The sequence below is a fragment of the Oncorhynchus gorbuscha genome, linkage group LG02 (assembly GCF_021184085.1).
Source record: "Oncorhynchus gorbuscha isolate QuinsamMale2020 ecotype Even-year linkage group LG02, OgorEven_v1.0, whole genome shotgun sequence".
In the NCBI taxonomy this organism is placed as follows: Eukaryota; Metazoa; Chordata; class Actinopteri; order Salmoniformes; family Salmonidae; genus Oncorhynchus; species Oncorhynchus gorbuscha.
This window is the reverse complement of record NC_060174.1, coordinates 21,143,694-21,156,225: the sequence shown is the minus strand read 5'-3', so window position 1 is coordinate 21,156,225 and position 12,532 is coordinate 21,143,694. Positions and strand designations below refer to the sequence as shown.

At 41.5% G+C, this 12,532-nt stretch overlaps 1 protein-coding gene across 1 annotated transcript; it reads left to right on the top strand.

Annotated features, from left to right (window-relative positions):
* Positions 1-8: 8 nt before the first annotated feature.
* On the top strand, positions 9-8,938 carry LOC123991735 (E3 ubiquitin-protein ligase MARCHF2-like). The gene is made up of 5 exons (XM_046293377.1): positions 9-341; positions 5,624-5,892; positions 6,214-6,409; positions 6,913-7,122; positions 7,245-8,938. The coding sequence occupies exons 2-5, from the start codon at positions 5,717-5,719 to the stop codon at positions 7,401-7,403; spliced, it is 741 nt and encodes a 246-aa protein (XP_046149333.1). The 5' UTR covers positions 9-341; positions 5,624-5,716; the 3' UTR covers positions 7,404-8,938.
* Positions 8,939-12,532: the final 3,594 nt, after the last annotated feature.

The window sequence follows — 12,532 nt, the reverse complement described above, 5'->3', positions numbered from 1 at the left end:
CTAGTTACCACAGCCTTAAAGTCCAAATTGGCTATATTTTCAAAATCCAGAACTAAAATATGCTTAATTTAAGGTTAGGATTAGGCATACATTTAGCAGTGGTTAAGGTTAGGTTTAAAATCTGATTTTAAGAAAATAAATTGTAGAATAGGCGGGGTTTATGACTTTGTGGCTGTGTGACGACCGTGAGGAGGCTACCAAAGAAAATGCTATTGTTGTCGTTTGTCAGCAAGACGATAACTGGCAAAGATACTTAGCTGGCCGAAAGGAATTATCAATGAGTATTTTATATATTGACAACGCCACATATTACATGTTAAAATGAAAAAAGGAGGAATGATGTGAGTAATACATTTTTTTATATCGTCTCGATCGGCTGGCTAACATAAATAGCTAACTGGCTAGCTAACATGATAAAGCTAGCCGAATAACGTTAGACAATTTTCATAGTAACGTTATAAGGCATAAGCTTAAATCAACGACACTGAAGTGAACACATGCAATCATAATCGTCATTTTCCATGTAGCAAGCAGTATGGTATCTAGTGTGGTCTATATTGCGCTAGCAAGCTACTGTAGCAAGTTAAACAGCTGGTTGACCAAATGATCCAGATGTGTCCAGCGGGGGTTTGTGTCTGTATTTCGGTGTTGTCGGGATTCGACACCAAGCATTATGTACCTAGCTCGGTTTGCTTGTAGTAAACACTAATTGATTTATCAAATCAGGATTATTATTCCTGATATTTACAAAAAAAATGATTGCTATTTGTTAGACTTGAATACTCCAACTCTAATTTGGTCATGTCAGTGCATTTCTTAGTAGTGAAGACTCATCCCATACAGACAGCGAGCCTATTTGGGTGAGGATAGCTACAGTGCATTTCTTAGTGAAGACTCATCCCATACAGACAGCGAGCCTATTTGGGTGAGGATAGCTACAGTGCATTTCTTAGTAGTGAAGACTCATCCCATACAGACAGCGAGCCTATTTGGGTGAGGATAGCTACAGTGCATTTCTTAGTAGTGAAGACTCATCCCATACAGACAGCGAGCCTATTTGGGTGAGGATAGCTACAGTGCATTTCTTAGTAGTGAAGACTCATCCCATACAGACAGCGAGCCTATTTGGGTGAGGATAGCTACAGTGCATTTCTTAGTAGTGAAGACTCATCCCATACAGACAGCGAGCCTATTTGGGTGAGGATAGCTACAGTGCATTTCTTAGTAGTGAAGACTCATCCCATACAGACAGCGAGCCTATTTGGGTGAGGATAGCTACAGTGCATTTCTTAGTAGTGAAGACTCATCCCATACAGACAGCGAGCCTATTTGGGTGAGGATAGCTACAGTGCATTTCTTAGTAGTGAAGACTCATCCCATACAGACAGCGAGCCTATTTGGGTGAGGATAGCTACAGTGCATTTCTTAGTAGTGAAGACTCATCCCATACAGACAGCGAGCCTATTTGGGTGAGGATAGCTACAGTGCATTTCTTAGTAGTGAAGACTCATCCCATACAGACAGCGAGCCTATTTGGGTGAGGATAGCTACAGTGCATTTCTTAGTAGTGAAGACTCATCCCATACAGACAGCGAGCCTATTTGGGTGAGGATAGCTACAGTGCATTTCTTAGTAGTGAAGACTCATCCCATACAGACAGCGAGCCTATTTGGGTGAGGATAGCTACAGTGCATTTCTTAGTAGTGAAGACTCATCCCATACAGACAGCGAGCCTATTTGGGTGAGGATAGCTACAGTGCATTTCTTAGTAGTGAAGACTCATCCCATACAGACAGCGAGCCTATTTGGGTGAGGATAGCTACAGTGCATTTCTTAGTAGTGAAGACTCATCCCATACAGACAGCGAGCCTATTTGGGTGAGGATAGCTACAGTGCATTTCTTAGTAGTGAAGACTCATCCCATACAGACAGCGAGCCTATTTGGGTGAGGATAGCTACAGTGCATTTCTTAGTAGTGAAGACTCATCCCATACAGACAGCGAGCCTATTTGGGTGAGGATAGCTACAGTGCATTTCTTAGTAGTGAAGACTCATCCCATACAGACAGCGAGCCTATTTGGGTGAGGATAGCTACAGTGCATTTGTAAAGTATTCAGACCCCTTGACTTTTTCCACATTACAGCCTTACTCTAAAATTGAGAAAATACTCTACACACAATACTCCATAATGACAAAGAAAAAACAGGGTTATAAATGTTTGCTAATGTATTAAATAACTGATCACATGTACGTAAGTATTCAAAACCTAGTATTAATGAAGCACTTTTGGCAGCGATTACAGCCCAGCGTCTTCTTGGTTATGACATTACAAGCTTGGCACACCTGTATTTGGGGAGTTTCTCCCATTCTTCTCTGCAGATGCTCTTGAGCTCTGTCTGGTTGGATGGGGAGTGTCGCTTCACTGCTATTTTTAGGTCTCTAGGGAGATGTTCGATTGGATTCTCATCCAGGCTCTGGCTTGGCCACTCAAGGACATTCAGAGGCTTGTCCGTTTTCTCATGGTCTGAGAGTCCTTTAGGTGCCTTTTGGCAAACTCCAAGCGGGCTGTTATTTGCCTTTTACTGAGGATTGGCTTCTGTCTGGCCACTCTACCATAAAGGACTGATTGGTGGAGGGCTGCAGAGATGGTTGTCCTTCTGGAAGGTTCTCCCATCTCCACAGAGGAACTCTGGAGCTCTTTCAGAGTGACCATTGGGTTCTTGGTCACCTCCCTGACCAAGGCCCTTCTCCCCCAATTGCTCATTCTGGCTAGGCAGCCAGCTCTAGGAAGAGTCTTGGTGGTTCCAAACTTCTTCCGTTAAAGAATGATGGAGGCCACTGTGTTCTTGGGGACCTTGGACACTGCAGACATTTATTTTGGTACTCTTCCCCAGATTTGACAATTCCTTTGACCTTATGGCTTGGTTTTTGCTCTGACGTGCACTCTCAACTGTGGAAACTTATATTGACAGGTGTGTGCCTTCCCAAATCATGTCCAATCAATTGAATTTACCACAGGTGGACTCCAATCAAGTTGTAGAAACAGCTCAAGGATGATCAATGGAAACAGGATGCACCTGAGCTCAATTTCGAGTCTCATAGCAAAGGTTCTTAATACTTATGTAAATAAAGTATTTCAGTTTTTTTTTTTTTATCCATTTGCAAACATTTTTGCTTTGTCATTATGGGTTATTGTGTGTAGATTGATGAGTAAATTTGTTTTATTTAATCCATTTTAGAATAAGTCTGTAACGTAACAAAATGTGAAAAAAGTGGAAGAGGTCTGAATACTTTCTGAATGCACTGTTGCTCATACAGAGGTTGCCCTTTAGAAGTAGCTGTGTTGTGTTTTGGCAAATTGGCTCAACTGAATTTTCAGACAAGAAGATCATTATTTTCCCCCCTATATAAAAAAAAACTTATCACTGTTTTGAAAAATGTTTAGATTCTATTTCATGTTGCCATCATTTAGGCCTCATACAGCTCAGTGTTCTAATGTTGGTCAAATCAAAGTATTATTATACACTACCGTTCAAAAGTTTTAGAACACCTACTCATTCAAGGCTTTTTCTTTATTTGGACTATTTTCTACATTGTAGAATAATAGTGAAGACATCACCACTATGAAATAACACATGGAATCATTTGGGAACCCAAAAAGTTTTAAACATATCAAAATATATTTTATATTTGAGGTTCTTCAAAGTAGCCACCCTTTGCCTTGATGACAGCTTTGCGCACTCTCTCAACCAGCTTCATGAGGTAGTCACCTGGAATGCATTTCAAATATTAGGTGTGCCTTGTTAAAAGTTAATTTGTGGAATTTCTTGTGTTGTGACAAGGTTGGCATGGTATACACAAGATTGCCCTATTTGGCAAAATAACAAGTATGTATTATGACAAGAACAGCTCAAGTAAGCAAAGAGAAACTACTTACGACATGAAGGTCAGTCAATACGGAAAATTTGAAAAGCTTTGAAAGTTTATTCTAGTGCAGTTGCAAAAACCATCAAGCTCTATGTTGAGACTGGTTCTCATGAGGACCACCACAGGAAAGGATGACTCAGACTTACCTATGCTGCAAAGGATAAGTTCATTAGAGTTACCAGCCTCAGAAATTCACAGAGTTCAAGTAACAGACACAATGCAACATCAACTGTTCAGAGGAGACTGTGTGAATCAGGCCTTCATGGTAGAATTGCTGCAAAGAAACCACTACTAAATAACACCAATAAGAAGAAGAGACTTGCTTGGGCCAAGAAACACGAGCGATGGACATTTGTTCTTTGGTCTGGAGTCCAAATTTGGAGATTTGTGGTTGCAACCGCCATGTCTTTGTGTGACGCTGTGTGGATGAACGGACGATCTCCACATGTGTATTTCCCACCTTAAAGCATGAAGGAGGAAAGCATGTTATGGTGTTTGGGGTGTCACGCCCTGACCTTAGAGAGACGTTTTATTTCTATATTTGGTTAGGTCAGGGTGTGATTTGGGGTGGGCATTCTATGTTGTTTGTTTCTATGTTTTGGCGGGGTATGGTTCTCAATCAGGGACAGATGTCTATCATTGTCTCTGATTGGGAATCACACTTAGGCAGCCTTTTTTCCTTTTGGTAGTTGTGGGTAGTTCATTTTCATTGTATTATTGTTTTGTTGGCGACATTTGCAAATGAAGAAAAATGTACGCTCACCTTGGTCCATTCAATCGTGGCAGGGGTGCTTTACTGGTGACACTGTCTGTGATTTATTTACAATTCAAAGCACACTTAACTAGCATGGCTACCACAGCATTTAAACTTTTTTTTCACCTTTATTTAACGAGGCAAGTCAGTTAAGAATATTAAGAACAAACTCTTATTTTCAATGACGGCCTAGGAACAGTGGGTTAACTACCTTGTTCAGGGGCAGAACGACTGATTTTTTTTTTTTACCTTGTCAGCTCAGGGATTCAATCTTGCAACCTTTTGGTTACTAGTCCAACACTCTAACCACTAGGCTACCTTCCGCCCCATCTGGTTTGGGCTTAGTGGGACTATCATTTGTTTTTCAACAGGACAATGATTCAACACACCTCCAGGCTGTGTAAGGTATATTTTACCAAGAAGGAGAGTGATCGAGTGCTGCATCAGATGACCTGGCCTCCACAATCTCCCGACCTCAACCAAATTGTGATGGTTTGGGATGAGTCGGACCGCAGAGTTATAGGAAAAGCAGGCAACGGGTGTTCAGTATATGTGGGAACTCTTTCAAGACTGTTGGAAAAGCATTCCAGGTGAAGCTGGTTGAGAGAATTGCATGCGTGTGCAAAGCAGTCATCAAGGCAAAGGGTGCCTATTTGAAGAATCTCAAATATAAAACATATTTTGATTTGTTTAACACTTCTTTTGGTTACTACATGATTCCATACGTGTTATTTCATAGTGGTGATGTCTTCACTATTATTCTACAATGTATAAAATTGTCAAAATAAAGAAAAACCCTTGAATGAGTAGGTGTTCTGAAACTTTGGACCGGTAGTGTATATATTATAACTCTCACTGTTAGTCTCATAATAAGTTCTGTAAAGTAACCTGTAGTGTATTGTATGGTGAATGAGGTCCTAACTCCATCTTATCGCTCTTCAGTCGTTGGGCCTGACTGCTCTGACCTGAGGGAGCTGAGTCTGCTCCCCCATAATCCCTTTGACCCCTGACTTTTGACCCCTGGACGGTGTAACCATGACGACGGGGGATTGTTGCCACCTCCCAGGCTCCCTATGCGACTGCACTGGAAACACTGGCCTGTCCAAAAGTGTGGAGGAGTCGGATAACTGCAGAGCGCAGTATGTTACCCAGGTCACAGCCAAAGATGGGCGGCTGCTCTCCACCGTCATCAAACCTTTGAGCACACAGAGGTACTATGACTGAAAACTCCTGAACACATTCTTACTTTCAGAATGAAGCATTTATGAAATATTCAGGGCTTTCCAACAGGCTTTTATAGTAGTAATCCTAGTTATATCTGGAACCCGTGAAAGTGTATGCGAGTATGTGTCAGAGTGTGGGTGTTACCAGAAAGATAATGTCTCGCTCTCTCAGTTGTCCTCGGTATGTATGAGAATTAGCTTAGCTGGTAAGACTGTGACATGTTAGCCCAAGTGGCACCCGGCAAGCTGTAGTAAGTAAACCCAGTCAGAGTACCCTGTTCAGGACCTCTCTCTTCCTGTTTCCTCCAGCGATGGACCAATTTGCCGGATCTGCCACGAGGGGGCCAACGGCGAGGGGCTTCTGTCCCCCTGCAACTGCACAGGGACTCTGGGCACGGTGCATAAGAGCTGCCTGGAGAAGTGGCTCTCCTCCTCCAACACCAGCTACTGTGAGCTGTGCCACACAGAGTTCACCATTGAGCGCAGGCCCAAGCCCCTCACAGAGGTAACAAAGGTCAATGCCTTTAGCTTGTCTGTTCTCCTCTGCCTGCCTCTGTGTGTGTGGTTGTGCTTATGTTATGTCAAAACACATGAGCATGATTCACAAAATTGTGTTTGTAGGTAGCTGCAATACTTATGTGTTGAAATAGAATTTCTGGCCTTGCTCATGGGTCACCAACATGTAGATCTGTTGACTTAGTTGTGTATTACTCATGCATATTACATCCTGAATATGTCAACAGAAATGTAGTTTGGGAGGGTTAGGGATTCTTTGTTTTTTTTTTGTTATGTGCCATCATGTGTTTATGTAATGAATGATGAAGAAACCCAGGAAGTTTAACCCTTGATCTACTAATGGGTATCTCAATAAACCAAATCCTGAAGAAGAAGAAAAGCAGAGTCCTCCAGTGTCCCCTGTTTTGGCTATAGTGCATGTGCATACTCAGTGCTCATGTAGGCTCAGTACACATTTCTCTTTCTTCTCTGTCCTCGCTTCTCTTTCCACAGTGGCTGCGGGACCCGGGCCCTCGTAACGAGAAGCGCACATTGTTCTGTGACATGGTGTGCTTCCTATTAATCACGCCCCTGGCAGCCATCTCTGGCTGGCTGTGTCTGAGGGGAGCCCAAGATCACCTGCACTTCAACAGCAGACTGGAGGCCTTGGGCCTCATCGCCCTCACCATCGCCCTTTTCACAATCTATGTCCTCTGGACTCTGGTGAGTAGGCACAGATCTAGGATCAGCTGCCCTCCCCAAATCCTAACCTTAACTTTGTTTATAGCTTGGATGAACACCAATATTCTCTAGTCTATCCTCTTCTCTACCCTTCTCTCCTGCAGGTATCATTCCGCTACCACTGTCAGCTCTACTCTGAGTGGAGACGAACCCATCAGAAAGTACGCCTCCTCCTTCCCGACGCAAAGGGGCGGCATTCTAACCAGAATTCCTTGCTCTCCACCAAGCTGCTGAAAAAAACAGCAGACGAGACTATAGTATGAGGTCAAAGGTGGGAAGATTTGAAGTTGGTGTTCTTTGGGTGCTGGAGGTTCTCAATGAAAAAGCACGTCTCCAACCAGAGCCCAAGCTCTTTTTCTATTTAAATCCTTTTTACCTATGTGTGTCATCATCACTTCTTTTTTTATTTTGTCATCTGAGCCTCTGATGGTGGTTTCAGTATTTTACCAGTATTTTAGAGTCCAGTGATTGCCGTGCAGTATGGTGTTTCGGAAGGTTTGGAAAAGGGCAGTTGATTGGATGGGTCTCCGCTTACATAGGATTCATTGGACAGATGCTCAGTGGAGATGGCTGCGGAAGCTTTAAGACCAAACCCTCTAGTGTTTAAGTGGACAATTCCCACTTTCTCCTCCCTAATTTCCTTCACAGCCGTCTCTAAAAGTGTAGCATGGATCGTTGACGATGATCTACGGCGATCCATCCAGCGGTTGGTTCCCTAACCACTGAGTGTAGAAGTAAGAAGCTTAAAGCTTTCATTCCTGTTTACCAGCCAAAGGCTATTAGACTGGGGGGATTATAGATGCTTATGACATTGCTACGCAAGCCAGTTGACTCCCTTCAATTCAGCTCCATCTGTTTTCCTCCTTGGTGTGAGCAGGAATTTTGTTCATAAAGATGGAGATTGTGCAATAAAACACTGGACACGGTTTCCTCTCACAGTACGTGATGAGACTGCTACCAACATGCACAGTTTTGCATGCATGTATACTGTTAATTTGTTTTTGTACGAGAGGTTAGTTGAGCTCCCATTAATCTGGTGTTACTAGTTAGTATGTTGAACTGGGTTTCCTCCCTAGAGTATAGAGGTCTCTCATTCTATTAGCACCACATAGAGTGAGCTGATCTAGGTAGGTAGGTCTACACGCCACTGATGAGAGAAAAAATAACTTTATGGAAATGTATATTCCACCAACATGAAGTTCAAACTTTTTGTGGTTGACGGAAAGTAAGTCTTACCTTTCCAGGACAATGTTAGAGTAGCGCAGGTCAAGATCACTCTTCAATAGCTAGTACATTGCTCTCCTACGACGATAGACCAATGAAATGCTTTTAAATATTATGTGTTTTTTTGTGTAGTCATAACATTTGCTAGTAATCACATGCAGCAAGAGCATAGATTGGTTAATTGATGTTACTTCATGTTTTGTAGCAGTTGCATTCCCTTTCTGATATGCAGGCGACCAGACTGATGTCTCGTCTCAGACGTCTACAGATGTCAACTGTACCTTGACAGTAGAACCTAGTGTGTGGAGCAAGACCAGTGTGTAGGCACTGTTCTCACCCATCTACCACAGCTTTAAAATGCATGAGTCGACCTCTGGACAAGAGAGATATGCAACAGCACAGATTTATAGGGCTGGCCATGTTACTATCACCTGTTTGGATCTTTTCATGAATATACAGTTGAAGTCGGAAGTTTACATACACTTAGGTTGGAGTCATTAAAACTGGTTTTTCTTTCAACCACTCCACACATTTCTTGTTAACAACCTATAGTTTTGGCAAGTCATTTAGGACATCTACTTTGTGCATGACACAAGGAATTTTTCCAGCAATTGTTTACAGACAGATTTTCTCACATATAATTCACTGTATCACAATTCCAGTGGGTCAGAAGTTTACATACATTATGTTGACTGTGCCTTTAAACAGCTTGGAAAATTCCAGAAAATTATGTCATGACTTTAGAAGCTTCTGACAGGCTAATTGACATCATTTGAGTCAATTGGAGGTGTACCTGTGGATGTATTTCAAGGCTTACCTTCAAACTCAGTGCCTCTTTACTTGGGAAAATCAAAAGAAATCAGCCAAAAATTCTAGACCTCCACAAGTCTGGTTCATTCTTGGGAGCAATTTCCAAATGGCTGAAGGTACCACGTTCATCTGTACAAACAAAAGTATAAACACCATGGGACCACGCAGCCGTCATTCCGGTCAGGAAATAGACGTGTTCTGTCTCCTAGAGATGAACGTACTTTGGTGCGAAAAGTGCAAATCAATCCCAGAACAACAGCAAATGACCTTGTGAAGATGCTGGAGGAAACAGGTACAGAAGTATCTATGTCCACAGTAAAACTAGTCCTATATCGACATAACCTGAAAGGCCGCTCAGCAAGGAAGAAGCCACTGCTCCAAAACCGCCATAAAAAAGCCAGACTACGGTTTGTAACTGCACATGGGAACAAAGATCGTACTCTTTGGAGAAATGTCCTCTGGTCTGATGAAACAAAAATAGAACTGTTTGGTCATAATGACCATCGTTATGTTTTGAGGAAAACGGGGAAGTCTTGCAAGCCGAAGAACACCATCCCAACCGTGAAGCACGGGGGTGGCAGCATCATGTTGTGGGGGTTCTTTGCTGCAGGAGGAACAGGTGCACTTCACAAAATAGATGGCATCATGAGGATGGAAATTTATGTGGATATATTGAAGCAATATCGCAAGACATTAATCACGAAGTTATAGCTTGGTCTTCCAAATGGACAATGACCGCAAGCATACTTCCAAAGTTGTGGCAAAATGGTTTAAGGACAACAAAGTCAAGGTATTTGAGTGGCCATCACAAAGCCCTGACCTCAATCCTGTAGAACATTTTTGGGCAGAATTGAATAAGTGTGTGCTAGCAAGGAGGCCTACAAACCTGACTCAATTACACTAGCTCTGTCAGGAGGAATGGGCCAATATTCACCCAACTTATTGTGGGAAGCTTGTAGAAGGCTACTCAAAATGTTTGACTCGAGTTAAACAATTTAAAGGCAATGCTACCAAATACTAATTGAGTGTATGTGACCTTCTGACCCACTGGGAATGTGATGAAAGAAATAAAAGCTGAATAAATCAATCTCTGTATTATTTTGACATTTCACCTTCTTAGAATAAAGGGGTGAACCTAACTGACCTAAGACAGGTATTTTTTACTATAATTAAATGTCAGGAATTGTGAAAAACTGAGTTTAAATGTATTTGGCTAAGGCGTATGTAAACTTCCGACTTCAACTGTGTGTGGGTGTTTGGTTTGAGTTCCTCTTTGTTCAGTTTATATATTTTACTTTCTTCCTTGTACACTGTATGGTCACTTCAGACCCCCTTTGTTTTAGCCCAGCTTAATTTCTGCATATTTCTGTATATATATATATATATTGTTAATCATAGTGTTGTCCATGGTTGAACATAAAAGTATTGACCCTGAATGTTAACTGGCCTGAATAGGAGAGAGACTGAATGCAAATAGCCTCAGTAGAAAGCTCAAATTATGGTCCACAGAAGCCAAAAACCTAGGCCTAGATTTGACGTTAATTTATTTCTATGATAGTAGTATTTGTTATAATCGCTTCATGGCAATCATACTCCTGTGTATTGCTTATTTTGTAGATGCAGGTTCAACTCTTCCAGTACCTGTAGGCTTCATGCATAGGTTTGACTGAGGGTTTATCACCTGAAGGGCTTTGCAGTGGGACAGCTAAGCTGTATAAGTGTTATGCAGCTGTGACAATCCTGGTTATGAGAGTGGCTTTCTGAAATCAGTTTCAACCTGAAAAAGTGTGATCTCCAGTCACAGTAAACGAAATAGGAAAGTCATCCTCTAAACTTGAACAGCATAGACAGACAGTCAGCCAAGTTCAGTGGTGTCCTGTTGGGAGACCCCCTTTTTTTTAAAATCAAGTATCCTCCACTTTTTGTTGTTGTAAAGTGTTGATTTGACCTCTAAAGGAATCTTCTTGTCTGGAAAATCTATTTGTTGTTAAATAATAATACTAGAGCTTAGTTGGAGGTTATTTTCCTGTATGTCAATGTGTGTTGCAGAGTGGAACAGCTTTCAGGATCTTTCAGCATGGAGAGAGTTCTTATCTACATTGTCAGTGATGGGCCACTGCCCTGTCTCATGCTGTCTCTGATTGGTGCTTTTGCCTCTACCTGACATGTTTGGAGCTATGGAGACATTGCAAAGTAGGGTGTAGTTACAGCAAGTGTGCAATTTGATAAATTTACAATGCAATGCTTACCTATAACCGTAACAATACATAATGAAATCAGAAATATAATGTAGAGGCTAGTGCATATGAAGGATCATAGCAGTTTGCTCACTTGTGCAGTCTGAGAGGGCCACGATAGGATGTTTTATTTTGCTAAGTGAGTCTGTGAGTTGCCAACAATATGCAACACTGCTCCCTTAGAAGGCAGCTCAGAGACATACTTGCCACATTACTCCAGCTTTTATATAACCGTCAACTCAAAACAGGTCATTTTCTCCAAAGATGCATTTATTCTTGTTTTATATATCAAATGGCACTTTTACAAAACTATCATGGAAATCAATACAGTTTGGTTGTTTCTATAGTCTTCTTACACCGACTTTGAAAGGGATTTAAAAGCATTTCTGATATAGTACAATTTTCCAATTTCTGGTGTTTGGATATTGCTCCTCAGATGTTGTTTTTGATTTGAAGACTGAACAAAGATTCCTGGGCATTCTCATGCTTGTATGTAGAAGGAGCAACATACCAGATTTGTAGACTTGTTTTTGTTTGATAATGTCTTAATCTCTTGTTAATTTTGCCACTGTTTTTAACATGCTGATGTGTATCAGTTGTCATTTTTGTTCAATTATTCATTAAGCACATGGTTTTTAATCACTCATAGAGATGGAATCCGCAGAAGCTAAGGAGAGACGCACAGCATGGTTAAACAAGTTATGCTCTTCTATCGCAGGTGCAATGATGTCTGTTGGGGAAAAAACAGTGTTCGTTTTTTGTTGTTGTAATATCGCAAACGGACGAGGCAGTTCCACCATTAAGGATTCCAGCTTTAACTATAATGTTTATGTTGTGCAGTGGAAAAAGAAAGATGTCTAAACCCAAAATATGTTGGTGCTTGCAATCAGCCAAGAAAGTGTGCAAAGAAAATAATAAATGAAGCCACAGTATGGATAAACATCAATCACTCCTTTTGTTTCCTTAATTATGCGGACTCTTGCATGTACTACACTGGCCCCTTATTGAATGTTCGTTCAGACTTTACGCTGGTCTGCATCACTCAAAATGTTCGGTCAAAAATCTATTTTTTACTAAATGTTGCTTGGCCTTAATAGTAGTTTTCAGTCACTCACCTTTCA